Here is a 27148-nt window from a genome sequence, read left to right as displayed (position 1 = left end):
AGGTTATTTGTCTTTTTATATTGAGTATAAATATATTCAATATAATATAAATTGAATATTTATATAAATATTCAATATAAAGTAATATAAATATTATATATAGTAATATAATATTCAATATAAATTCTGAATACAAGTCCCTTATCCAATAAATTATTTGAAAATATTTTCTCCCATTCTCTGTGTTGCCTTTTCACATCATAGCAGAAAAATTTTTAATTTTGATGAAGTCTAAATTACCTATTTTTTTCTTTGGTCGCTTATGCTTTTGATATCAAATCTAAGAAACCATTGCCTAATCCAAGATTTAAGAGTTTTATGGCTTTAGCTCTTTCATTTAGATCTCTGATCCACTTTGAGTTAATTTTTGTATATAGTGTGAGGAAAGGATCAAGCTTCATTCTTTTCCATGTGGATATCCAGTTGTCCCAGCACCATTTGTTGAGAAGACTGTCTTGTCTCCCATTGAATGATTTTGGCACCCTTGTCAAAGATCAATTGATCATAAATGCGTAGGTTTATTTCTGGACTCTCAATTTTATTCCATTTGTTTATGTCTACTCTTATACCTATGCCACATTGTCTTGATTCTTACAGCTTTGTAGTAAATTTTGAAATTGGGAAGTGTGACTCTTCTAACTTTGTTCTGCTTTTTCAAGATTGTTTTAGCTATTCTGGGTGACTGGAATTACCATACAGATTTCAGGATCTCCTTTGTCAATTTCTGCAAAGAAGCCAGGTGGAATTTTTTTAATTGAAGTATAGTCTATTTACAATGTTGTGTTAGTTTCAGGTGTACAGCTAAGTAATTCAGTTATACATATGTATACACCTATTTTTTCAGATTCTTTTCCCTTATAGGTTGTTACAAAATATTGAGTAGTTCCCTTTGCTATACAGTAGGTCCTTGTTGGTTATCCATTTTATATATAGTAGTGAGTATATGTTAATCCCAAACTCCTAATGTATCCCTCTTCCCCCTTTCCCCTTTGGTAACCATAAGTTTGTTTTCTGTGTCTTTGGATCTATTTCTGTTTTGTATATTAGTTCATTTGTATCATTTTTTTTTAGATTCTACATATAAGCAATATCATCTGATATTTGTCTTTGTCTGGCTTACTTCACTTAGTATGATAATCTTTAGGTCCATCCATGTTGCTGCAAATGAAATTATTTCATTCTTTTTTATGGCTGAGTAATATAAATAATAAATGCTGGAGAGGGTGTGGAGAAAAAAGGAACTGTCCTACACTGTTGGATGTAAATTGGAGAACAGTATGGAGGCTCCTTAAAAAAACTAAAAATAGAGCTACCATATAATCCAGCAATCCCACTCCTGGGTATATATCCAGAGAAAACTCTAATTCAAAAAGATACATGCACCCCAATGTTCAATGCAGCACTATTTACCATAGGCAAGACATGGAAGCAACCTAAATGTTCATTGATAGATGAATGGATGAAGAAGATGTGGTACATTTATACAATGGAATATTACTCAGCCAGATGGAATTTTGATGGAGATTGCATTGAATCTGTAGATCAACCTGGGGATTATTGCCATCTTAACAATATGAAGCCTTCCAGTCCATGAACATGAGATATCTTTCCATTTACAAGATATATTATTTTTAAAAAGAAATTGACCCCATTGTACATTTTTAAAAATTATTCTTTGTTGGATTTTAATTCTAAAAGTAATACAGACTTATTGTAATAAGGTCAGATAATAGAGAAGTAAAAAGGAAAATATTAATCTCCCCCCTCCACCAAGTTCCATTTACTTATTCATTCATTCAGTTAATTAATTCACTCAGCACATATTTAATGCATGCTGTCTATGTTCCAAGCACCGTCCTAGGCAACAGGAATACAGTAGCAAACAAGACAAAATCCTTGACTTAAGGGAACTCACATTCTTGTGGTAGGGGCGACTTGTCCCAAGATAGAAACCAAATAAGTAGATGTGTAGTATGTTAGGTAGCAATAAGTGTTATTGTTACTGAGAAAACTAAATCAGGAAGTGGTGAAGGTGAGATTGGTTTTACAGAGAGTGGTCAGGGAGGGCTTCTCTGGAGGAAGGGAAGGAGTGAAGTGAGCAAGCCATGTGGATATATTATACAGTGGAAGAGTGGTCCAGATAGAGGGATAGCTAGAATGGAGCAAGCAAGGAGGGGAGTGAGAGGAGATGAGATGAACAGGTGGTAGGGGGGATACGTGGGGGACTGATCCCCTAGGGCCCTACAGGTTTTTGGAAGGACCTTGGCTTTTATTTTGAGTGAGCTGGGAGCCATCAGAGGGTTTTGAGTAAAGGAGAGAAATGATCTGACTCATGTTTTAAAGGATCACTCTGCTGTATTGAGAATATATCTTGACATGTAAGAAAAGAAGAGAGAACCAGTCAGAAGGCTATTGCAGCAAATTATCCAAGTGAGAGATGATGGTGGCTTGGACCAGGTTGGTGATGATGAAGGTGGTGAGAAGTGCCGGGGTTCTGCTTATATACTGACAGTGAAGCCAACAAGAATTGCTGATAGATTAGAGCTAGGGTTAAAAAGAAGTTGGACACAGGGTTACTCTCTTAGACCTTTTGGGCTGCTATAACAGAATACCATAGATCGGATGGTTTATACAACGAAGGTTTATTTCTCCCGGTTCTGGAGGCTAGGAAATCCAAGATCAAGATGCCGGCAAATTCAGTGTCTGGTGAGGACCTGCTTCCTAGTTCAGACAGCCAGCAGGGGGTGAGGGAGCCCTCTGGGGTCTCTTTAATAGGGCACTAATCAACTCATGAGGGCTCCACCCTCATGGCTTAATCACCTCCCAAAGGCCCCACCTCCAGATACATCACATTAGGGATTAGCTTTCAACATCTGAATTTTGGGGGGATGCAGACATTCAGTCTATTACAGTTACCATGTTTGATATCCTGCAACACTATTCTCTGTTTTAATGTGATGCTTTTTCTTCATTTCATTTCTTAATCCTAATCTTCTAGATGAGCCTTGAGCTTTTAAGGTATCTCAGAACGTTTCTTTGTTTTTCATTTTTTGTTTTCTTGGGGTGTTTTTTCTGAGCCTTTTCTTTCAGTGACTGGTCGCGTTGATAGCCCTGAGGACTGTACTGCCCCAAACCCATCATCATGCCCCATTAACAAGAATCTTTCTTTTCCAGAAACTTTCTACCTAACAGTGTCCTCAATGAGCCTCTCACTCTCAAGTGTTCTAGTTGATTCTTCCATGGCCCGTGAACAGACCCCTTACCAGCTCTTGGCAGCCTGTACGTTTAAATAGGCAGTTCTCGCTTCCAGTTCCCAAGTCTCTGTCAACAGTGTTTCTAGCTTCATTTATTTCCTTATTCCCTGTGAGCATATCTGACAGGTAGCCTCCTGTTCTTTCTCAGTGCAAATATCATATCTGGATTCTGCATTTACCTTATGATTATTCTTATCCCAGCCAGACATGAGCCACGAGAATTTAGGACTGGATATTTTCCATCACAGGCTGTATCTGACAACACTATTTTTTCAAATAAAATTTGAAATAATACCTGTTACCTCACAGAACCAAGAAAGCCTAAACAACATGTCAAATGCATGCTGCGTTCCCCATGCCTGCCTCCGACGCGGGTAGCTGGGGAGGCTGGGAGGAGATAATGACACCCTGTGCCTTTCTTACAATCACCGTTCCCCCCTAACCACTCTTCAAGACCTTGTTTCTTTCTTCCAGTCTAGAGAGTGTTATCAGAAGATCTTAGAAATAAACCCCCAGCTGCAGACACCGGTGAAAGGTGAGACTTCCTGCTGACGTCCTTGTTCAAATTGCACCTCCCCTCTGTGCTCTGGTCCTGGGGTGCCCTCCATGTCTTCTCTGCACTTGGCCGCAAGCACAGCCATGCCCAGCCCTGCACAATCAAGTCCTCTCATTAACACCCCGCCTTGCTCCTCTTCCTCTGTTCTTGGCCTTCTTCCTTTTCTCCACCATCCTCCCTCCAAACCTTCTAGACAAGGAACAATATTGTCCTTGAATAATTCCCAAGATGTTTTAAGATTCCTGGAAGAAACTGTACACACCTCCTAAAATTTTCCTTGCGGAAGATGAGTCTGAATTATTTTAATGCTTTCTGCCTTTCAGCCTCCCATCCTCAAAAAAAGGTTGCTCCATGTGTGGACATGTTGATTGTTAGGGTTTTGTTGTGTTTTCCTTCTTGTTTTGCTAGATTACCTGAATCAGGTAGATCTTCAGGAGAAAGCAGACCTTCAAGAGAAGGAAGCCCAGGAAGCACTGGATTCAGGAACAAAAACAGCCGTGACGACCAAGAATCTTCTGGAGATTCTTTCCAAGCCTGATCAGATCCCCTTGTTCTATGCAGGGGGGATTGAAATCCTGACTGACATGATGAAGGATTGTAAGCCAGCGATGTGTGTGATCTCATGAATATTGTCAGTATAAAGGGACAGAGTTTAGAGGTCTGTCCTCACGAGGCAAAGAATCCGTTCCTCCCTCCCTTCCACCAATATTGATTGAAGTTCTACTATAATGTAGGTGCTAGAGGGGGTGCTTAGGAAACATAACCCATCCCAGCTCCATCCTCTCCTCAGAGCATGCTGACACATGACACACATGCTGTAAACACCACACAATACGACACAACACACACAGACGGCATGCACTCCATATATACTCAACACATACACACACACACACACACACACACACAGCATGTGCTCACTATCATGTATACTTATATCACATACATCACACACACCACACGTGTGGGACAAATATACCATATATGCTTATATCACATACAAGCACACCACACACATTCACCCCTCATGGGTGTTCCCCACGTGCTGCACATACCCACACACCCTTTGCATACCCCACACAGACCCCATATACACCCCCAACACCCTGTACCAGCCCCACAAATTTCCCCCCAACCGTAGAGGAATGGAAGACAGAATTTTGTCGGATAAACTGTAACGTTCATCCCAGTTACACTTAATGGCTGCTTAGGATGTGGAAATAGTTTCAGAGCAAACATCAGCTGTCCTCCTGCTAACGAGAGCCACAGTGCTCTGTTTTAGTAGTTTCTGTAATTACTGATCCCATGGCTGAAACCAGTGTTGTTACTCAGTGACAGAATGATGTTTGTACAAATGGATGGAGTCTGATTCCCTTTAGTGTACAGTGGAGGGTGCTCAAACACCCCTGCAGTAGTTTCTTGGAGATTATAGGTTCCTCTCTAGAGCCTGGAAACAGCTTTGAAATAAACATTTATTAAGAACAGATGGATATGCCAGTTCTTCTAGGAGGTTAAGCGGCTCCTGGAGACTCCCTAAAGATTACAGAATGAGGAGTTGTCAGATCACTCATGGGGCCCCCAGGGCTCAGCTGTCCTTCTCTGAACAGGGCGTCCCTCTCACGGTGGCACCAAGTGGCTGATGACAGCCTTAGGTTTCAGAATTGGAGGTATTTGTTTCTGCCCAAACTGTGGATTTGGTGATCTAGACATTCCATATTGGGTTTCTATTGTCATCTGGCTCTGTGACAGCTAGACGTCAGCCAGACAGTTCAGGAGTCTGACGACACGGTCTTCTCTGAACTTGTTTCAGGCACGGAACGAACTTTATTCAGAACACACAATGGATTCAGTATCATCAGTGAGAATGAGGTCATAAGAAGGTAGGGATGTTTGTAAAGACAGCCTGACATCAAAGCAAGGAAAGACAGCCATTTCTCATGAAATCAGACACTCATCACACAGGCAGCGTGATCCCTGGATGGTACTACCTTCAGTCAATACTGGGTTAGGAAAACTTCCCAGGGTTCCTCTGAGCACTTCAGAGTCAGAGAAATGACCACTCTTGCTGCTTTCCCACCAGTTTTGCAAGGTTTCTCTTTGTTCTTGTCCTCTTTTGGAATTTGCTGATCATAACAGGAAATGAGATCAGCTGGTTCCTGGCTGATCTCATTTATCATTGTATCTGAAGAAAGACCCATATGGCAGGAGGTAGTTTGCTAAATTTATTTTATTTTGTATTTCAGTTGTTCTGGTGCAGTTCCCATGGCTTAGGACACTGGTGTGGGTTGGAGTGACCCGCACACGTTTGTGTGTGTGATGAGGTTCACGAACCCTAACTGGTCTGCTGGCCCACCATAGTTCATTGGTCCTGCTGCAGCCAACACCCTGGCCCCTGGCTCACCACCCTCCCTCTGTGCAGACCCAGCTTCCTCAGCTGCATCCTTGTCCTGGAGCTCTCAGTTGAGGTCCTAGCAGTCCCTTTTGGTCCTGGTGACCTGCGGCTCTGGATTAAGAAGTGACTTTCTTAAACCCACATTTGAGGAGTCTGGAGGTGAAATAAAACCAACTGAAAGGAAGATCAAGACTGATTTGCAGTTTTAATATTGCTCTCCCTTGCCCATTGTAGGTGCTTTTCCACAGCAGGAAAAGATGCAGTGGAAGAGACGGTATGCATGTCTGTTCTCAGGCTCTGGCAAGCGGTGTGCAGTGAGAACGGTAAGCCAGGGAATAACCATCAATCATCGTTAATGCGCTGGTAATGGGAGGGCTACGGGTGGGGGTGTGGCCAGGCAGGATTGTTCCTCTAGGACAGGCCCTGGAGATGGCGGTCTAGACCCTCCCCTGGAAAAGCATATGGATCAGAAGCGAGACCTGCACTGCAGTCGTGTCTCCGGCACCCTCGCAGCCGCCGCCACAGTGGGCAAGGTCACTGTCAGCATCATGCGTGGTCTCATCACCTGGGCACTTGCCCCGGCTCTTTGCAGACTAGTGATTTCAGCTCGTGCACTGGCAGTGAGGCGGGCAGAGTTTTTCCTTTTCTGTCTGCTGAAGAATAGTGCTCCTTTTTTGCTGACCACAGTACCGGTTTCAGCATCATGAGATTTACAACCATCCCTGCCGGCCTCCTGTGACACTTATTAATTAGTGCATAATATTGGGACAGTAACATGCCATGGGGAGTTATTTACCGTAACTCTTCCTTTTTTGCGTATTAGCCTCTTCTGGGGTTCACTGAGTTTTTGTACAATCTTATCACTTTAGTGACCTCAATAAAAATTTTAGGTATTTCCCTCATTTTTTATTTTTTTGTGGTACACGGGCCTCTCACTGTTGTGGCCTCTCCTGTTGCGGAGCACAGGCTCCGGACGCGCAGGCTCAGCGGCCATGGCTCACGGGCCCAGCCGCTCCGCGGCACGCGGCGGGCCCAGCCGCTCCGCGGCATGTGGGATCTTCCCGGACCGGGGCACAAACCCGTGTCCCCTGCATCGGCAGGCGGACTCTTAACCACTGCGCCACCAGGGAAGCCCTTCCCTCATTTTTTAAAACAATTGTATTTTTTTTTTTTTAATGAGGGGAAAATGTTTGACTTTGGACACAAAACAGTGAAAATGGGAATAGTGATAGCTGTGTATGCCATGCACAGGCTTCTGTGGGGAGCTGTCAAGAGAGCTTGTAAATGCAGCTTGTAAGCGATTAAATGCTGAATATGAGGTAATATGAATTTTTTCCTGATTTAGTAGGGTGGAGGAATCATGTTAAATTCTAGAATTCTTAAGTTCTAGAGAATCAGGGGGACTCTTCCCTGCAGGGAATTACGTTCAGACTAATATCCTAATCAAGGTGCCCTGCTACTTGTAGAACACTGCACTGGCTCTGAGTGTTTTTGCAAATCGCCCTGCCCAAGGGTTAGGGAGGCAGGCTTGGTGACCAGGTGTTTCTTCAGTATGAATTGGACACGCTTCCCTCCGTGCAGCCCAACTTCCTCACCCTGCAGCCCACTTTGGTTTCTGTGAACCTTGGGGTCACATCTTTCTTTAATATCTGGAAAAATACTGTTGGACACAGCCTGTGACGTACATGCTGTATCTCAGACCAATGAAATCTTGGTATATCCAATTCAATAAATACAGAGCAGTTTTTAAAAAGGGCAAAGGAATGCTTAAAAGTAAAGACGTCTGTGATATAGTGCTGACTGAGAGAGAAAAGCCAGTTTCAGGGTAGGATGTATCATATTTTAACATTGTTCATAAGAAGGGTGAATACTAGCCCCCTTAGGGAAAGGGCTTACCTGGAGGGGATACAGACGAGGGAAGAGGATTTTCATTTTCAGCCGTATACACGTTGTGTTATTTGAATTGTTTGGACTGAGCTACTTTTCATTTTTATGTAAACTAAACAAACTCTGCTCTGTTTCATAGCTTAGCCTCATACCCCAGCCTGTACCTCTGCCTGCTCTCAAATTCACGTACCTCGTTAGAAAATGCACCAGGCAAAAGCTGGGTGCGGGCAAATCTGATGCCACCACCCTGGAAATAGCTCATGGTCTAGGAAGGGGAGCATTCTTTATTAATTAATGTTCTCATGTGATCGTTCCAGCTTTCTAGAAAAAACTCAAATAGTTGCTCTGGCCATTATATGAAAATCGATGGTCTAAAGCTCTTCCAACATTAAGCTGATTTCCTTTCCTTTCCTCACATTTCTGAATACCGTACACCGAGAGGCCTCTGGCTAGAATAGTGATAATAGCTAACATATGTGTGCCAGTCCCTGTTCTCCGCGCCATCACGTCTTAACTCATTTGATCCTCACGACAACTCTGTTAAGTTGGTTGCCTTCCTCGTTCCACTGATGAGGAATAGAGGGGTTGATAATTTGGCTAAGGTCGTTTCTTGGTCATTCAGACCCAGCAGTCTGGTTCTAGAATCCATGCTCTTACCCTTCATTACCCTGCCTCTCAAATGCCTGGGGAAGAGTTGGGTTTCCCGCTGAGGTGTGGGGAGACAGAACTGGTGTGACTGCTGTCATGGTCTGCGCTAGACGGACGTGCCCTGTGTTTTGCAGAGAAGAACCAGCGCCTACTTCTGCTGAGCCCCGACACGGGCCAGCTGCTGCCCTCCCTCTTGGCCTCCAGGGTCCCGAACATCCGGCAGCAGACCCTGGCCCTGCTGCTGCAGCTTGCCCAGACGGAGAATGGACGGAGCCTGATCATGGGCCACCTTGACCTGACCGGGTAAGGCTCTGCGCTGTGGGTGGGAGCTTCCCGGCAGCATCTCAGACCTTACCTGCCACATTAACACCTGCCTGGCTCCTGTCTCACATCTCTGATGTGAGAGGTGCCAGCCTACCAGATTAAGGATCAAAAACAGAAAGAGCCTTTGAGAAGAGCACTCCCTCGTGAGGACCTTCAGGACACTCCTGTCTGAACTTAGTACCATGGACAGTGTCACTTCTCCTGAGCCTGTTTCCATCTCACACACATTGCAGACCTTGTAAATATGGCAGCACTTCCAAAACCAGCAATTGGGAACCCAACTGTAAAACAGGCTATTTGTTTCTGCCCTTTTAACCTCAGTCCTGGCTCTACCCTGTTTCCTGTCCTTACTTTTCTTCATTTATTCCTGTTTCAGGTAATACTATCCGATTTTGCATATCCTTAAACCCTTTCTGGAGCAAGGTAGGGTATAAGTAAATGAAACACATTTCAAATACTGTTACATGTAGGTCTTTCCAAGGCTTAAGGTGATAGGAATGGAATGCTCCTCTTTCCTAAGTAAACTTTTTTTTAAAATGACTGAAGCACAGTGATTCTGCCCAGTGCTTTTCCTTCTAAAGATTATCAGTTTGAATATGTGAAATTGCTACTTTTTATGTCACAAAAGGCTGCATGTTGGCAATTTCATGTGGTTCAACCTAAAAGAAATAGTAGCAATGATTTTACCTTTGCTTTATAAATGCTTCCTATGTGATCTAAAAACAGAGGTTGGCTTCCGGTTCTGTTCACTGTCATCTCATTGGGAGGGAGGCAAGATAAGTGTCATTACCCCATTTCACAGATGGGGCAGGAGAAAGTGCAGCTAGTGACTCGGGGCATCTCAGCCAGCTGTCTCCCGGGCCTTGGAGCCTCTCTCCTACTCTCTGTTCCCCAAAAGGAAAGCAGTCAAATTTGAAGCTGTGTCAGACCTTCTTGGACCACAGCGAGACCTCTGGGGCTGGTCCCATGTCAGTGAGGAAGTCCATGTGTGCTGAGGACAGGATAAGCCTTGGCTGTGACTCTCCCCTTCTCATCCCGGCTCAGCAGCCCCATGGCTCACAGGAAAGGCCTTGGCAGCCCCCGAAGCTCAACCTACACAGGCAAACGGATCGTTAGCAGAGTTAAATCCTCAAAAGCGCATTTCACATTTCAAATGACTCTGCAGTCATTTCCTCAATACCTTCATCATATGTTTTTTCATTTTGTTTTGGTCTCTTTGAGTAAATGTAGCTATAGTTCTCATAAGCTTTCTCCCCAGCTATCTTTGAATTGCTTGAGTTTCATTTGAATTTTTCCAGTGTCTTGGCATTTGTGATCATCTTGTGTAGTCCTGCCTACTTTCCTTAGACAGTCAGAGAAACCTCAGTTTGTTACCTGTGTGCCCACTCTTCTCGTTAAGGTCCATCTCCAGTTAAACCGGAAAGAGATGGAACATGTTCTCTGAAATGAAATGAGATAGTCTGAAACAGGACAGGGCTGCACACAGCTTCCATGACCCTCACATTCCTCCCCAAATGAGAAAGTGAAGGGACAAATGTGCACGGACAGGAGCCGAGCGAGGGCCAGTATCCCTTTGTGAAAAGCTCTGGGGTTTTAGATTCAAGCAGTCAGGAGCCCAAATCCTCTGCTTGTCTCTTTCTACCTGTGTGACCCAGGAAAGCTGCTTAGCCTTGATGTGCCTGGTATCTCATCTGTATCACAGACTTACGGTGAAGCTTCAGAGACATGATACCCGTATGCTAGGTAAAATTTTTTCTGCTGCATTTGACAGATTACTTGGCCAAGAGAACTGGTCTTGTTTTTCTCACGTAACAAAAAGACTAAAGATGGTAACAGCTGGTTTGGTGGTTTAACGATGGCAGGGTCAAGGTCTCTGTCCTTCTCTTGACCTTTCCCTCATGGTCACACAAGGCTGCTGCAACTCCAAGCATCACATCCCTCTTTAAGACAGGTTAGCACCAACTGGGTCTGTCCCTTTTATCAAGAGGAGCTACTGCTTTTGTTTCTCTTTGGTCAGAATTGTGTCACATGCCACCCTGGGGGCGAAGATGGTTCCAGCTTCTGTGGTCGGGGCAGGCAGGATAGAACGCAGCTCTCCCGCATCCCAGTGTTTGACGTGTCTGAAGACATTGATGTTTTCCAGGTCAAGCATCCTGGTTTCCTCAACCGTTCCTCAGGTGGTTCGACTTCCAGACCCCTCCCAGAACAAGCTGCTAAATAAACCCAGTACCATAAATGTGGGTGACTGGAGGCCGTAGTCCTGAATATAAGAGCCCAGTTTGATGGGCTCTTTTCTGTCTTTATCTCCTGTTACAGCCTGATGGCATCTGGTCCTAATGATATCATTCTCCCTGGCCCTCCTCCTACTCCCTGCTGTTCCTTCTCGGCTCCCTTTGCAAGCCCCCTTTATGCTGTCATCTTTCCAAGTCAGGGACGGCAAGATCCTACCCTTGGCCCTCTTCTTGTCCATGGCCCTAATTATCATGTCTAAGTCTCTCTCTCAAATGTTACAAGGAAACATCCTTCTGCAACTGGGCGCCTTCATCGCAACGTCACAAGTATCATAAACTTAGTGTTTCAAAAGCGGTTCTTCAAACCAGACCCTCTAGCTGAATGTTCTGTCTTCATAGATAGCATTTCCATCCACCCCATTGCCTAGGCCAGAATCCTGAGAGCTCCCTGGTTGGCTCCTGCCCACATCCCTGAGAAAATGGTACTTGTCAGTCCTATCTTCTCCGCATCTCCTGGATTCATTTCCACTGGCTCTCCTGCAACGTCTCCCATCATTACTTCTAGGTCATCGTGAGGCCGCTTTCTTATCAACTGTACGTCTTACTCTGCCCGGTCTCAGCTCAGTCCCTTAAACTTTATTGTCTGGAAAATCCCAGTTCTCCCCCTGTTGGATTCCCTGGCTCCTGTACTACCTGCTCTGATCCACCTGCAGCACACCACCAAAGGGATTTGTCCCAAATGCACGTCTGTCCTGTTACTTTCCTGCTTAAAATGCCGAAATTACTCTACTGCCTCTAAGACTAGTTCTTGAATTTCTGAGAAATACAACGCTTAGGAATCACCTGGGGGCTTTATTAGAATACAGCTTCCTGGGGCCTCCTCTAGCTCAGAGACTGAGAGGGGCTCAAGAGCCTTCAGCCCTCCCCATACACCCCCACCAAGCAAGTCATCCACTGCCCACACTCGGGACACAGGCTAACAGGGGAAAGTACAGACATTCCAGAAGGCCTGCCGTGACCCAGGCTGGCTCTGCCCAGCTCCCCAGCCTCACTGCTCCCTGTCCTCCCCACACCCTAAGCCCTAGCTGTGAGGAACCGCTAGCAGTCCCCAAGTGTGCCTCTGCGATTTTATGCCTCATCATCTTTGTGACTGCTGTGTGCTCGGCCTCAGATGCTCTGCTCCTGTCCCCACGTGCCTGACGCTGGCCTACAAGCTCCTTGGAGCTGGGGCCTTGTCTTGTTTCATCCCTGTGGCTCCAGAACCTACCACATCACCTGGCACATAATGCCAGTAAGTGTGTTGACTGAACGGACAAAGGGACAAGTAGCCAACGCTCCACTTTCAAGTGATGCGGAAATGTCATCCTCATCTCCATCCTCCCACAGCTCTTGCCAGGTGGACTCTGTGCCCACTTGACGTGTGTCTGTTTCTAACCTATCATCATCTGACACACGTCCCTGTACGAGAGACAGGAGCTCACTACTGTGTCCCAGCACTGAGCACGACACTCAGCACGCTGTAGGTGCTTGGTGTGGGTTTGCTGGATGGACAAATGACTTCTGCTCTCATCGTCCTGGTGCCCGTCAGTCTGTTAAGGCAGCCTGAGACTGCATGAGCTTTTCAGCAGCTGCACCAGACTGTTTGCTCATATACCAGGTTTGCCATTGTTTAAAAATTTGTAAGTTTTTTTCATATGAGTCAGGTATAAACCAGGTCTCCCAATTCTGTTACTTAAACAGAATTTCCATCTCTAAGTGAAACACTTTGAGTTTAACTCTCTGAAATTTCATCTGATATATTCAGCAACCTGTCAAAATCTTGTTAAATCTTGATTCCATCCCCAACTTCATTAGGGGGCCTTCCCACTTAGTCATCAGCAGATTAGTAAGCGTGCCATTTAGATGTCATTTGTGTGATTCAGCTTGGCCAAGCCAGAGTCCCAGGGCAGAGGCACCAGAGATTCCTTCCAAGTCAGCATCTGATAATCAGTGAACTTTGGTTAAAACTGTTAATTCCCCTGGGCCCTCACGTTAAGTGGTAGAGCCATTCCCACGGGAGAGTGTCTGCCTCATTGGGGTGGGCAGGGGCTGGACTTCCTGGTGGGCATGGCAAGGCCCTTTCAGCTTATTTCACTCAGCTGCTGACTCCTTCCTGGCCTCCATGCGAAGCCTCCTTGCTGGGGATGCTGTCAGCTGGAGGTCAGCCCACCCTGAGGGTGTTATGGATTTTTGCAGGTTGTTGGAAGCCCTCGTGTCGTTTCTTGATTTCTCAGATAAAAAGGCCAACTCAGCCATGGGACTGCTCACAGACTTGGCTCTGGAAGAAAGGTAATTTTTATTTCCAGAAATTGACATTTCTTCAACCTTTGTTGAACTGTCTGATCTTCTAAAACGTGCGGCACATGGGAGGCTAGACCAACTGAGCATCACAGGATTCACTGCGTAGGACAGCTGATGTCTTCAGGGGCTGTGGTCAGCCACTCCCGTTCCAGTCCCTCTAGGTGCAGGGGGCGACCCGGCCCTCAATGAGCTTGGGAGCAGTAACATACTTAGAACAGTAACTCTCCCAGCAAGCAAATCTGCTATGCGGTGAGGCTTCTTCCCCTAATCAGTGCCTAATAGGAAGTGCCTGGCAGACATTTGTTGATTAAATGAGAGAGAAAGAGAGGGAGAGAGGGAGAGAGGGAGGGGGAGGGAGGAGAAACACAGTAACAAAGTAGAGCCCTCCCGGCCGCCAGGGGCAGTATGGGTAACCATCCCCCACGCTTTTTTTTTTTTTTCTTTGTTTAGCTGCTTCTGGGGAAGACAGTAAAGGTCTTAGATTTTCATAACTTTTCAGTTTTTTAAAAACTGCATCTTGTTTTGTTTTTAATTTCCTCATCAACTTTAGGGCGTCTTACTTAGGAACGGTCATGCAATGAGAGAGAGCTGTTTGTGCTGGCAGCCGGCCATCAGCACGGGCTGGGAGGGTGTACTCGTCTCTCTAGCTGGTGGAGGTGTGTGTGCCTCGGGGCCCTCCTCACGGCTGTGACACGTAAACATGCTTACACCGTGTCTCCTGTTTGCACGGCACACAGCGTGTAGACTCAAAGCAAGGGGAGGGCGGGGGTGGTGCTAAGTCAGTTCAGCAGAAACCTAGGGATTCCGGCAGCTTCTGCATGAGAGAGCCGCCCTCTGAGATCTGTTGTTTAACATCAAAGGCAAGTCTCCAGGCTAAGAAAAAGTAAAGCCACATTACCTGCCCAGTGATGACCTTTTTTGGTTCCGAATGAATCATCCATGCAGGGGCAAATCACACGGGCCCAGGGTTGGACGGTCTGCTCCATCACCCAAGATGCTGTATTTATGTTTTAGTTTGCACGGGGTAGAAATAAATCATGGCTGATGTTCTCTCGACAGATTCCACGTCTGGTTCCAGGCCAGCCTTCCAGATGTTCTCCTGGCACTGACGGGCGTGCTGGTGAGTAAGCCCTCATTTTATCACCTGTGACAGACCCTTTTGGGAGCATGAGTGGGGCTGTCTCAACACAGTTTACCCCCAGAACAACTGTTGCCTCTCAGGTTGATTAATCATGTATTCACAGCTGGAATTTATACAAGTCTTGGTTGTTGAAACAGCTGCAGTGGGGGCAGGTGGAGATGGCATATGGGCAGAGCTGGTTACAGGGGAGGAAAGCCTGCCTGGGGGCTGCAGTAGGCGAAGGCGGAGAGTTTGTCGGTCTCCATCAGTCTTCTTCTGAGCCAAGTCCCGTCATAAGTACCACGTGCAACCCTGTCCCCTGAATGGCAGTCATCTCGGTCAGGAGGGCAGGTGTGGTGGTTGGAGCTGATGAGGGAGAAAATTGCCAGGCCGGGAATCCTCCAGGAGAGTGTGCTGTGACTAGACCTGTCCCCAGTGAGCCATAGAAGTTTCGGGGGACCTTAGAGGGCATACTGACACCCCAGTATTTCACAGATGTGGAAATGGAAGGTCTGAGAAGGGACAGGACTTGTTCCAGTGCCCCCAGCTAGTTGATGGAGTGACTGGGACTAAGCCCTAGGCCTCCCTATTCCAGGCCAAGGTGATCTGGGGTCTCCCCCTCTGTGTGCCTCCTTCCTTTCTGCCAGTGTGACCCCACCGATGTCCCCATGTGGCATAACACTATTTGGTTCCCAGACATTTTGGTGAGTGAGGGATGCCCCTAGAGATTATTCTGGCATCATTTGCCTGCTCTCTGCAGATTCGCTTTCTCTTTATCCCCTTTTAGAAGAGAGATCCCAAGGTCACCAACACCTCAGCTCTCTGCCAGTGTATTGCCATTATGGGAAACCTCAGCGCTGAGGCTGCCACCCGAAGACAGATGTCTGCCTCTGAAGAATTCATGGATGCCTGTTTGGGCCTCATGGTATTTCAGCTTTTCTAGTCAAAGTTGGTCTTTTACCTGCTTTGAGGGCATTGGCTTCTTCTTCATTATCTGGCTTTTCCAAAAATTCTGTTTGAGGGTGCTGGGGCCAGTGGCTTACCCTTTCTGTAACAGTAGGTTTGATGGGCAGCTGGCCTTACAGAGTCCTCCAGATCAAGTCTCTTCCACCCCGGAGATGTTCGAAGGGTTTTCTGTGGAGCTGGCTTGAGCACCCATTTCAGCAGCTCCATCTGGAGTTTGAACCCAGGGCATACAACATATGACATACGACATGAGGCGCCACACACTCTGTGCTGTAAACCGGTCTCAGATCTTCCCACATCACTTAGGTTCATGACACTGACAATTTTAGGGAGTGTGAGTGATACTGAGACCATCGCCAAGGGGAACAGATGACCATGACCAGCTGCAGGAAGATCACTGATCACCTTGTTTTGTTTCCAAAGGCCAAGTGTGAGGAGGATGTGGACCTGTTCAGAGAGGTCATATATACCCTCCTGGGACTCATGATGAACTTGTGTCTTCAGTCCCCCTTTGTCTCTGAGGTACCACCTTCTTTTCTCCCTACCTTAACCCGTTCTGTTGCATAGAACTGTTCTCATTTCTGCAAAGAGGATAGAAGCGCACGGCAGTGCTTCTACACTTGCAGTGGGAATGGGGCAGACGCTCTGTCCCTGCACTCCCGAGGGACAGATGAGTCTCTCTGTCAGGTATTGATTCTGAAAACCAGTTGAGTATCCAGGGCGCTGAGCACGGTGCTAGGTTCTGCATTTACAAAGTCAAATATGATGTGGTCCCTGCTGTCAAGGTGTCACCCTGTAGTTAGGGGAGTTGGACGTGGGAAGAAATGAGAGCAATAGAAGATGTTGTGAAGGAAACGTGGACAGACGTGATGGTGGCGAGAGGGAGGGAGTGGAGAGTGGTCGGTTCTACTTGAGCGCTGAGAAGGAAGAGGCAGAGGACCATGACCAGGACAGGCAAACTCTTTCTCCTGCTCCCTGTTGTAGGTTTGGGCCATGGAGGTGAGCAGGAAGTGCCTGTCTCTACTGAACAGCCAGGATGGAGGAATCCTCACAGTAAGCTTCTCCCAGGGAAATCCAGAAACAGCTTCCTTTGTTGTTCTCCTTTTGTTTTGTTTTGTTTCGTTTTGAAGTCACCACACCTTTCAGGTTCTACTGATTTTTCTGAGATATGGGGCAGATTTTATATTCCTCAAAACGATGCCCATAGCACATAAATACCAAATTTGCCTATGGTTTCAGGGGATTTGGTGACACCCCCCACTAGTGCCCATCTGTGGAGGCCCTAGAGTCCAGGAACCCCAGTTAAGAATCCCTTTTCTGTAAACTGTGGCACTTAACAACTTATCCAAGGTAATCTGTCTGATTTGTCCTATATCAAGCCATCTCTGTGCAAATTGGACAGGCCAAATGATTTTATTTGGAATCTTTCTTCCATAGTCAAAAAAGCCAGACACATATTTTGAAGCCAGTGATTCTGGAGGTTTTTTATGCATAATGGTTTTAGCCCCCTTGGAGATATATGATGGAATGGCTTTCTTCTGTTTCTGACATTTGGCTAAGAAAATTAAGAAGGCCTATGGTTAGCACAGTGTATCAGGAGGAGAATGTTAATATGATTCAAGAGGCTGTTTGCCGTTATCCTGGGATGTGTTCTTCACTCACATTAGGAATCACCCCAACTTTTATGCCTGTTAGGTCAGGGCCCTAAACCTAGAGAAACAATTGGTGTCACATCCAGGGCAGGTCTGGGAAACCAGCCCTTCAAGGATCACAGCCTGGGCACAAGCCTCTTAGATAGCCTCATCCAGCAGAGGGCAGACAGCAAAAGCAAGAAGAACTACAGTTCTGCAGCCTGTGGAATGAAAACCACATTCACAGAAAGATAGACAAAATGAAAAGGCAGAGGACTATGTAGGAACGAGATGAAACCCCAGAAAAACAACTAAATGAAGTGGAGATAGGCAACCTTCCAGAAAACGAATTCAGAATAATGATAGTGAGGATGATCCAGGACCTTGCAAAAAGAATGGAGGCAAAGATCAAGAAGACGCAAGAAATGTTTAACAAAGACCTAGAAGAATTAAGGAACAAACACTAGAAGAATTAAAGAACAAACAGAGATGAACAATACAATAACTGAAATGAAAAATACACTAGAAGGAATCAATAGCAGAATAACTGAGGCAGAAGAATGGATAAGTGACCTGGAAAACAGAATGGTGGAATTCACTGCCACGGAACATTGTGATCATCTTGTGTAGTCCTGCCTACTTTCCTTAGACAGTCAGAGAAACCTCAGTTTGTTACCTGTGTGCCCACTCTTCTCGTTAAGGTCCATCTCCAGTTAAACCGGAAAGAGATGGAACATGTTCTCTGAAATGAAATGAGATAGTCTGAAACAGGACAGGGCTGCACACAGCTTCCATGACCCTCACATTCCTCCCCAAATGAGAAAGTGAAGGGACAAATGTGCACGGACAGGAGCCGAGCGAGGGCCAGTATCCCTTTGTGAAAAGCTCTGGGGTTTTAGATTCAAGCAGTCAGGAGCCCAAATCCTCTGCTTGTCTCTTTCTACCTGTGTGACCCAGGAAAGCTGCTTAGCCTTGATGTGCCTGGTATCTCATCTGTATCACAGACTTACGGTGAAGCTTCAGAGACATGATACCCGTATGCTAGGTAAAATTTTTTCTGCTGCATTTGACAGATTACTTGGCCAAGAGAACTGGTCTTGTTTTTCTCAAGTAACAAAAAGACTAAAGATGGTAACAGCTGGTTTGGTGGTTTAACGATGGCAGGGTCAAGGTCTCTGTCCTTCTCTTGACCTTTCCCTCATGGTCACACAAGGCTGCTGCAACTCCAAGCATCACATCCCTCTTTAAGACAGGTTAGCACCAACTGGGTCTGTCCCTTTTATCAAGAGGAGCTACTGCTTTTGTTTCTCTTTGGTCAGAATTGTGTCACATGCCACCCTGGGGGCGAAGATGGTTCCAGCTTCTGTGGTCGGGGCAGGCAGGATAGAACGCAGCTCTCCCGCATCCCAGTGTTTGACGTGTCTGAAGACATTGATGTTTTCCAGGTCAAGCATCCTGGTTTCCTCAACCGTTCCTCAGGTGGTTCGACTTCCAGACCCCTCCCAGAACAAGCTGCTAAATAAACCCAGTACCATAAATGTGGGTGACTGGAGGCCGTAGTCCTGAATATAAGAGCCCAGTTTGATGGGCTCTTTTCTGTCTTTATCTCCTGTTACAGCCTGATGGCATCTGGTCCTAATGATATCATTCTCCCTGGCCCTCCTCCTACTCCCTGCTGTTCCTTCTCGGCTCCCTTTGCAAGCCCCCTTTATGCTGTCATCTTTCCAAGTCAGGGACGGCAAGATCCTACCCTTGGCCCTCTTCTTGTCCATGGCCCTAATTATCATGTCTAAGTCTCTCTCTCAAATGTTACAAGGAAACATCCTTCTGCAACTGGGCGCCTTCATCGCAACGTCACAAGTATCATAAACTTAGTGTTTCAAAAGCGGTTCTTCAAACCAGACCCTCTAGCTGAATGTTCTGTCTTCATAGATAGCATTTCCATCCACCCCATTGCCTAGGCCAGAATCCTGAGAGCTCCCTGGTTGGCTCCTGCCCACATCCCTGAGAAAATGGTACTTGTCAGTCCTATCTCCTCCGCATCTCCTGGATTCATTTCCACTGGCTCTCCTGCAACGTCTCCCATCATTACTTCTAGGTCATCGTGAGGCCGCTTTCTTATCAACTGTACGTCTTACTCTGCCCGGTCTCAGCTCAGTCCCTTAAACTTTATTGTCTGGAAAATCCCAGTTCTCCCCCTGTTGGATTCCCTGGCTCCTGTACTACCTGCTCTGATCCACCTGCAGCACACCACCAAAGGGATTTGTCCCAAATGCACGTCTGTCCTGTTACTTTCCTGCTTAAAATGCCGAAATTACTCTACTGCCTCTAAGACTAGTTCTTGAATTTCTGAGAAATACAACGCTTAGGAATCACCTGGGGGCTTTATTAGAATACAGCTTCCTGGGGCCTCCTCTAGCTCAGAGACTGAGAGGGGCTCAAGAGCCTTCAGCCCTCCCCATACACCCCCACCAAGCAAGTCATCCACTGCCCACACTCGGGACACAGGCTAACAGGGGAAAGTACAGACATTCCAGAAGGCCTGCCGTGACCCAGGCTGGCTCTGCCCAGCTCCCCAGCCTCACTGCTCCCTGTCCTCCCCACACCCTAAGCCCTAGCTGTGAGGAACCGCTAGCAGTCCCCAAGTGTGCCTCTGCGATTTTATGCCTCATCATCTTTGTGACTGCTGTGTGCTCGGCCTCAGATGCTCTGCTCCTGTCCCCACGTGCCTGACGCTGGCCTACAAGCTCCTTGGAGCTGGGGCCTTGTCTTGTTTCATCCCTGTGGCTCCAGAACCTACCACATCACCTGGCACATAATGCCAGTAAGTGTGTTGACTGAACGGACAAAGGGACAAGTAGCCAACGCTCCACTTTCAAGTGATGCGGAAATGTCATCCTCATCTCCATCCTCCCACAGCTCTTGCCAGGTGGACTCTGTGCCCACTTGACGTGTGTCTGTTTCTAACCTATCATCATCTGACACACGTCCCTGTACGAGACAGGAGCTCACTACTGTGTCCCAGCACTGAGCACGACACTCAGCACGCTGTAGGTGCTTGGTGTGGGTTTGCTGGATGGACAAATGACTTCTGCTCTCATCGTCCTGGTGCCCGTCAGTCTGTTAAGGCAGCTTGAGACTGCATGAGCTTTTCAGCAGCTGCACCAGACTGTTTGCTCATATACCAGGTTTGCCATTGTTTAAAAATTTGTAAGTTTTTTTCATATGAGTCAGGTATAAACCAGGTCTCCCAATTCTGTTACTTAAACAGAATTTCCATCTCTAAGTGAAACACTTTGAGTTTAACTCTCTGAAATTTCATCTGATATATTCAGCAACCTGTCAAAATCTTGTTAAATCTTGATTCCATCCCCAACTTCATTAGGGGGCCTTCCCACTTAGTCATCAGCAGATTAGTAAGCGTGCCATTTAGATGTCATTTGTGTGATTCAGCTTGGCCAAGCCAGAGTCCCAGGGCAGAGGCACCAGAGATTCCTTCCAAGTCAGCATCTGATAATCAGTGAACTTTGGTTAAAACTGTTAATTCCCCTGGGCCCTCACGTTAAGTGGTAGAGCCATTCCCACGGGAGAGTGTCTGCCTCATTGGGGTGGGCAGGGGCTGGACTTCCTGGTGGGCATGGCAAGGCCCTTTCAGCTTATTTCACTCAGCTGCTGACTCCTTCCTGGCCTCCATGCGAAGCCTCCTTGCTGGGGATGCTGTCAGCTGGAGGTCAGCCCACCCTGAGGGTGTTATGGATTTTTGCAGGTTGTTGGAAGCCCTCGTGTCGTTTCTTGATTTCTCAGATAAAAAGGCCAACTCAGCCATGGGACTGCTCACAGACTTGGCTCTGGAAGAAAGGTAATTTTTATTTCCAGAAATTGACATTTCTTCAACCTTTGTTGAACTGTCTGATCTTCTAAAACGTGCGGCACATGGGAGGCTAGACCAACTGAGCATCACAGGATTCACTGCGTAGGACAGCTGATGTCTTCAGGGGCTGTGGTCAGCCACTCCCGTTCCAGTCCCTCTAGGTGCAGGGGGCGACCCGGCCCTCAATGAGCTTGGGAGCAGTAACATTTTTAGAACAGTAACTCTCCCAGCAAGCAAATCTGCTATGCGGTGAGGCTTCTTCCCCTAATCAGTGCCTAATAGGAAGTGCCTGGCAGACATTTGTTGATTAAATGAGAGAGAAAGAGAGGGAGAGAGGGAGAGAGGGAGGGGGAGGGAGGAGAAACACAGTAACAAAGTAGAGCCCTCCCGGCCGCCAGGGGCAGTATGGGTAACCATCCCCCACGCTTTTTTTTTTTTTTCTTTGTTTAGCTGCTTCTGGGGAAGACAGTAAAGGTCTTAGATTTTCATAACTTTTCAGTTTTTTAAAAACTGCATCTTGTTTTGTTTTTAATTTCCTCATCAACTTTAGGGCGTCTTACTTAGGAACGGTCATGCAATGAGAGAGAGCTGTTTGTGCTGGCAGCCGGCCATCAGCACGGGCTGGGAGGGTGTACTCGTCTCTCTAGCTGGTGGAGGTGTGTGTGCCTCGGGGCCCTCCTCACGGCTGTGACACGTAAACATGCTTACACCGTGTCTCCTGTTTGCACGGCACACAGCGTGTAGACTCAAAGCAAGGGGAGGGCGGGGGTGGTGCTAAGTCAGTTCAGCAGAAACCTAGGGATTCCGGCAGCTTCTGCATGAGAGAGCCGCCCTCTGAGATCTGTTGTTTAACATCAAAGGCAAGTCTCCAGGCTAAGAAAAAGTAAAGCCACATTACCTGCCCAGTGATGACCTTTTTTGGTTCCGAATGAATCATCCATGCAGGGGCAAATCACACGGGCCCAGGGTTGGACGGTCTGCTCCATCACCCAAGATGCTGTATTTATGTTTTAGTTTGCACGGGGTAGAAATAAATCATGGCTGATGTTCTCTCGACAGATTCCACGTCTGGTTCCAGGCCAGCCTTCCAGATGTTCTCCTGGCACTGACGGGCGTGCTGGTGAGTAAGCCCTCATTTTATCACCTGTGACAGACCCTTTTGGGAGCATGAGTGGGGCTGTCTCAACACAGTTTACCCCCAGAACAACTGTTGCCTCTCAGGTTGATTAATCATGTATTCACAGCTGGAATTTATACAAGTCTTGGTTGTTGAAACAGCTGCAGTGGGGGCAGGTGGAGATGGCATATGGGCAGAGCTGGTTACAGGGGAGGAAAGCCTGCCTGGGGGCTGCAGTAGGCGAAGGCGGAGAGTTTGTCGGTCTCCATCAGTCTTCTTCTGAGCCAAGTCCCGTCATAAGTACCACGTGCAACCCTGTCCCCTGAATGGCAGTCATCTCGGTCAGGAGGGCAGGTGTGGTGGTTGGAGCTGATGAGGGAGAAAATTGCCAGGCCGGGAATCCTCCAGGAGAGTGTGCTGTGACTAGACCTGTCCCCAGTGAGCCATAGAAGTTTCGGGGGACCTTAGAGGGCATACTGACACCCCAGTATTTCACAGATGTGGAAATGGAAGGTCTGAGAAGGGACAGGACTTGTTCCAGTGCCCCCAGCTAGTTGATGGAGTGACTGGGACTAAGCCCTAGGCCTCCCTATTCCAGGCCAAGGTGATTTGGGGTCTCCCCCTCTGTGTGCCTCCTTCCTTTCTGCCAGTGTGACCCCACCGATGTCCCCATGTGGCATAACACTATTTGGTTCCCAGACATTTTGGTGAGTGAGGGATGCCCCTAGAGATTATTCTGGCATCATTTGCCTGCTCTCTGCAGATTCGCTTTCTCTTTATCCCCTTTTAGAAGAGAGATCCCAAGGTCACCAACACCTCAGCTCTCTGCCAGTGTATTGCCATTATGGGAAACCTCAGCGCTGAGGCTGCCACCCGAAGACAGATGTCTGCCTCTGAAGAATTCATGGATGCCTGTTTGGGCCTCATGGTATTTCAGCTTTTCTAGTCAAAGTTGGTCTTTTACCTGCTTTGAGGGCATTGGCTTCTTCTTCATTATCTGGCTTTTCCAAAAATTCTGTTTGAGGGTGCTGGGGCCAGTGGCTTACCCTTTCTGTAACAGTAGGTTTGATGGGCAGCTGGCCTTACAGAGTCCTCCAGATCAAGTCTCTTCCACCCCGGAGATGTTCGAAGGGTTTTCTGTGGAGCTGGCTTGAGCACCCATTTCAGCAGCTCCATCTGGAGTTTGAACCCAGGGCATACAACATATGACATACGACATGAGGCGCCACACACTCTGTGCTGTAAACCGGTCTCAGATCTTCCCACATCACTTAGGTTCATGACACTGACAATTTTAGGGAGTGTGAGTGATACTGAGACCATCGCCAAGGGGAACAGATGACCATGACCAGCTGCAGGAAGATCACTGATCACCTTGTTTTGTTTCCAAAGGCCAAGTGTGAGGAGGATGTGGACCTGTTCAGAGAGGTCATATATACCCTCCTGGGACTCATGATGAACTTGTGTCTTCAGTCCCCCTTTGTCTCTGAGGTACCACCTTCTTTTCTCCCTACCTTAACCCGTTCTGTTGCATAGAACTGTTCTCATTTCTGCAAAGAGGATAGAAGCGCACGGCAGTGCTTCTACACTTGCAGTGGGAATGGGGCAGACGCTCTGTCCCTGCACTCCCGAGGGACAGATGAGTCTCTCTGTCAGGTATTGATTCTGAAAACCAGTTGAGTATCCAGGGCGCTGAGCACGGTGCTAGGTTCTGCATTTACAAAGTCAAATATGATGTGGTCCCTGCTGTCAAGGTGTCACCCTGTAGTTAGGGGAGTTGGACGTGGGAAGAAATGAGAGCAATAGAAGATGTTGTGAAGGAAACGTGGACAGACGTGATGGTGGCGAGAGGGAGGGAGTGGAGAGTGGTCGGTTCTACTTGAGCGCTGAGAAGGAAGAGGCAGAGGACCATGACCAGGACAGGCAAACTCTTTCTCCTGCTCCCTGTTGTAGGTTTGGGCCATGGAGGTGAGCAGGAAGTGCCTGTCTCTACTGAACAGCCAGGATGGAGGAATCCTCACAGTAAGCTTCTCCCAGGGAAATCCAGAAACAGCTTCCTTTGTTGTTCTCCTTTTGTTTTGTTTTGTTTCGTTTTGAAGTCACCACACCTTTCAGGTTCTACTGATTTTTCTGAGATATGGGGCAGATTTTATATTCCTCAAAACGATGCCCATAGCACATAAATACCAAATTTGCCTATGGTTTCAGGGGATTTGGTGACACCCCCCACTAGTGCCCATCTGTGGAGGCCCTAGAGTCCAGGAACCCCAGTTAAGAATCCCTTTTCTGTAAACTGTGGCACTTAACAACTTATCCAAGGTAATCTGTCTGATTTGTCCTATATCAAGCCATCTCTGTGCAAATTGGACAGGCCAAATGATTTTATTTGGAATCTTTCTTCCATAGTCAAAAAAGCCAGACACATATTTTGAAGCCAGTGATTCTGGAGGTTTTTTATGCATAATGGTTTTAGCCCCCTTGGAGATATATGATGGAATGGCTTTCTTCTGTTTCTGACATTTGGCTAAGAAAATTAAGAAGGCCTATGGTTAGCACAGTGTATCAGGAGGAGAATGTTAATATGATTCAAGAGGCTGTTTGCCGTTATCCTGGGATGTGTTCTTCACTCACATTAGGAATCACCCCAACTTTTATGCCTGTTAGGTCAGGGCCCTAAACCTAGAGAAACAATTGGTGTCACATCCAGGGCAGGTCTGGGAAACCAGCCCTTCAAGGATCACAGCCTGGGCACAAGCCTCTTAGATAGCCTCATCCAGCAGAGGGCAGACAGCAAAAGCAAGAAGAACTACAGTTCTGCAGCCTGTGGAATGAAAACCACATTCACAGAAAGATAGACAAATTGAAAAGGCAGAGGACTATGTAGGAACGAGATGAAACCCCAGAAAAACAACTAAATGAAGTGGAGATAGGCAACCTTCCAGAAAACGAATTCAGAATAATGATAGTGAGGATGATCCAGGACCTTGCAAAAAGAATGGAGGCAAAGATCAAGAAGACGCAAGAAATGTGTAACAAAGACCTAGAAGAATTAAGGAACAAACACTAGAAGAATTAAAGAACAAACAGAGATGAACAATACAATAACTGAAATGAAAAATACACTAGAAGGAATCAATAGCAGAATAACTGAGGCAGAAGAATGGATAAGTGACCTGGAAAACAGAATGGTGGAATTCACTGCCACGGAACAAAATAAAGAAAAAAGAATGAAAAGAAATGAAGACATCCTAAGATACCTCTGGGACAACATTCAAGGCACCAACATTCGCATTATAGGGATGCCAGAAGGAGAAGAGAGAGAGAAAGGACCCGAGAAAATATTTGAAGAGAGTATAGTGGAAAACTTCCCTAACATGGGAAAGGAAATAGCCACCCAAGTCCAGGAGGCACAGAGAGTCCCAAGTAGGATAAACCCAAGGAGAAACATGTCGAGACACATAGTAATCAAATTGACAAAAATTAAAGACAAAGAAAAACTGTTGAAAGCAACAAAGGAAAAATGACAAATAACATACAAGGGAACTCCCATAAGATTAACAGCTGATATCTCAGCAGAAACTCTACAGCCAGAAGGGAGTGGCATGATATATTTGAAGTGATGAAAGGGAAGAACCTACAACCAAGATTACTCTACCCGGCAAGGATCTCATTCAGATTTGATGGAGAAATCAAAAGCTTTACAGACAAGCAAAAGCTAAGAGAATTCAGCACTGCCAAACCAGCTCTACAACAAATGCTAAAGGAACTTCTCTAAGTGGGAAACACAAGAGAAAAAAAGGACCCACAAAAAAACCCCAATAACAATTAAGAAAATGGTAATACATATCAATAATTACCTTAAACGTGAATGGATTAAATGCTCCAAGCAAGAGACACAAGCTCGCTGAGTAGATACAAAAACAAGACACATACATATGCTGTCTACAAGAGACCCACCTCAGACCTAGGGACACATACAGACTGAAAGTGAGGGGATGGAAAAATATATTCCATGCAAATGGAAATTAAAAGAAAGCTGCAGTAACAATACTCATATCAGTTAAAATAGACTTTAAAATAAAGAATGTTACAAGAGACAAGGAAGGACACTACATAATGATCCAGGGATCAATCCAAGAAGAAGATATAACAATTATATATGTACCCAACATAGGAGCACCTCAATACATAAGGCAACTGCTAACAGCTATAAAAGAGGAAATCGACAGTAGCACAGTAATAGTGGGGGACATTAACACCCTATTTACACCAATGGACAGATCATCCAGACAGAAAATTAATAAGGAAGCACAGTTTTAAATGACACAATAGACCAGATACATTTAATTAATATTTATAGGACATTCCATCCAAAAACAGAAGATTACACTTTCTTCTCAAGTGCACACAGAACATTCTCCAGAATAGATCACATCTTGGGTCACAAATCGAGCCTCGGTAAATTTAAGAAAACTGAAATCACATCAAGCATCTTTTCCGACCACAATGCTATGAGATTAGAAATCAGTTACAGCGAAAGAAACATAAAAAACACAAACACATGGAGGCTAAAAAATATGTTACTACATACCAAGAGATCACTGAAGAAATCAAAGAGGAAATAAAAAAATACCTAGAGACAAATTACAATGAAAACACAACAATCCAAAACCTATGGGATGCAGCAAAAGCAGTTCTAAGAGGGAAGTTTACAGAAATACAATCCTACCTCAATAAACATCTCAAATAAACAATCTAACCTTACACCTAAAGGAACTAGAGAAAGAAGAACAAACAAAACCCAAAGTTAG

General features: G+C 46.1%; 2 protein-coding genes across 3 annotated transcripts in view; both read left to right on the top strand.

Moving 5' to 3' along the window:
* LOC102986356 (tetratricopeptide repeat protein 12) overlaps positions 1–27148 on the top strand; it is a 57573-nt gene that overhangs the window by 20895 nt on the left and 9530 nt on the right. The window contains exons 9-18 of the mRNA XM_024131247.2: positions 3729–3789; positions 4219–4407; positions 5621–5690; positions 6437–6525; positions 8872–9040; positions 13528–13620; positions 14692–14752; positions 15540–15677; positions 16142–16240; positions 16703–16771. Of these exons, the coding sequence (XP_023987015.2) occupies positions 3729–3789; positions 4219–4407; positions 5621–5690; positions 6437–6525; positions 8872–9040; positions 13528–13620; positions 14692–14752; positions 15540–15677; positions 16142–16240; positions 16703–16771 (1038 nt within the window). The remainder of the gene's footprint in view (positions 1–3728; positions 3790–4218; positions 4408–5620; positions 5691–6436; positions 6526–8871; positions 9041–13527; positions 13621–14691; positions 14753–15539; positions 15678–16141; positions 16241–16702; positions 16772–27148) is intronic.
* LOC112066900 (tetratricopeptide repeat protein 12) overlaps positions 21035–27148 on the top strand; it is an 11173-nt gene continuing 5059 nt past the window's right edge. The window contains exons 1-5 of one of the 2 annotated variants that reach the window (XM_055091500.1): positions 21035–21208; positions 22280–22340; positions 23128–23265; positions 23730–23828; positions 24291–24359. In XM_055091500.1, coding sequence (XP_054947475.1) covers positions 21042–21208; positions 22280–22340; positions 23128–23265; positions 23730–23828; positions 24291–24359 — 534 coding nt within the window. In that variant the 5' untranslated portion in view covers positions 21035–21041. Of the gene's footprint in view, positions 21209–22279; positions 22341–23127; positions 23266–23729; positions 23829–24290; positions 27133–27148 lie in introns of those variants that run through there. The other variant, XM_024131246.3, reaches the window with a different exon arrangement.

The sequence above is a fragment of the Physeter macrocephalus genome, chromosome 16 (genome assembly GCF_002837175.3).
Source record: "Physeter macrocephalus isolate SW-GA chromosome 16, ASM283717v5, whole genome shotgun sequence".
NCBI lineage: Eukaryota > Metazoa > Chordata > Mammalia > Artiodactyla > Physeteridae > Physeter > Physeter macrocephalus.
Note: the sequence above shows the minus strand (reverse complement) of the source record. Positions and strands in the feature narration are given on the sequence as shown.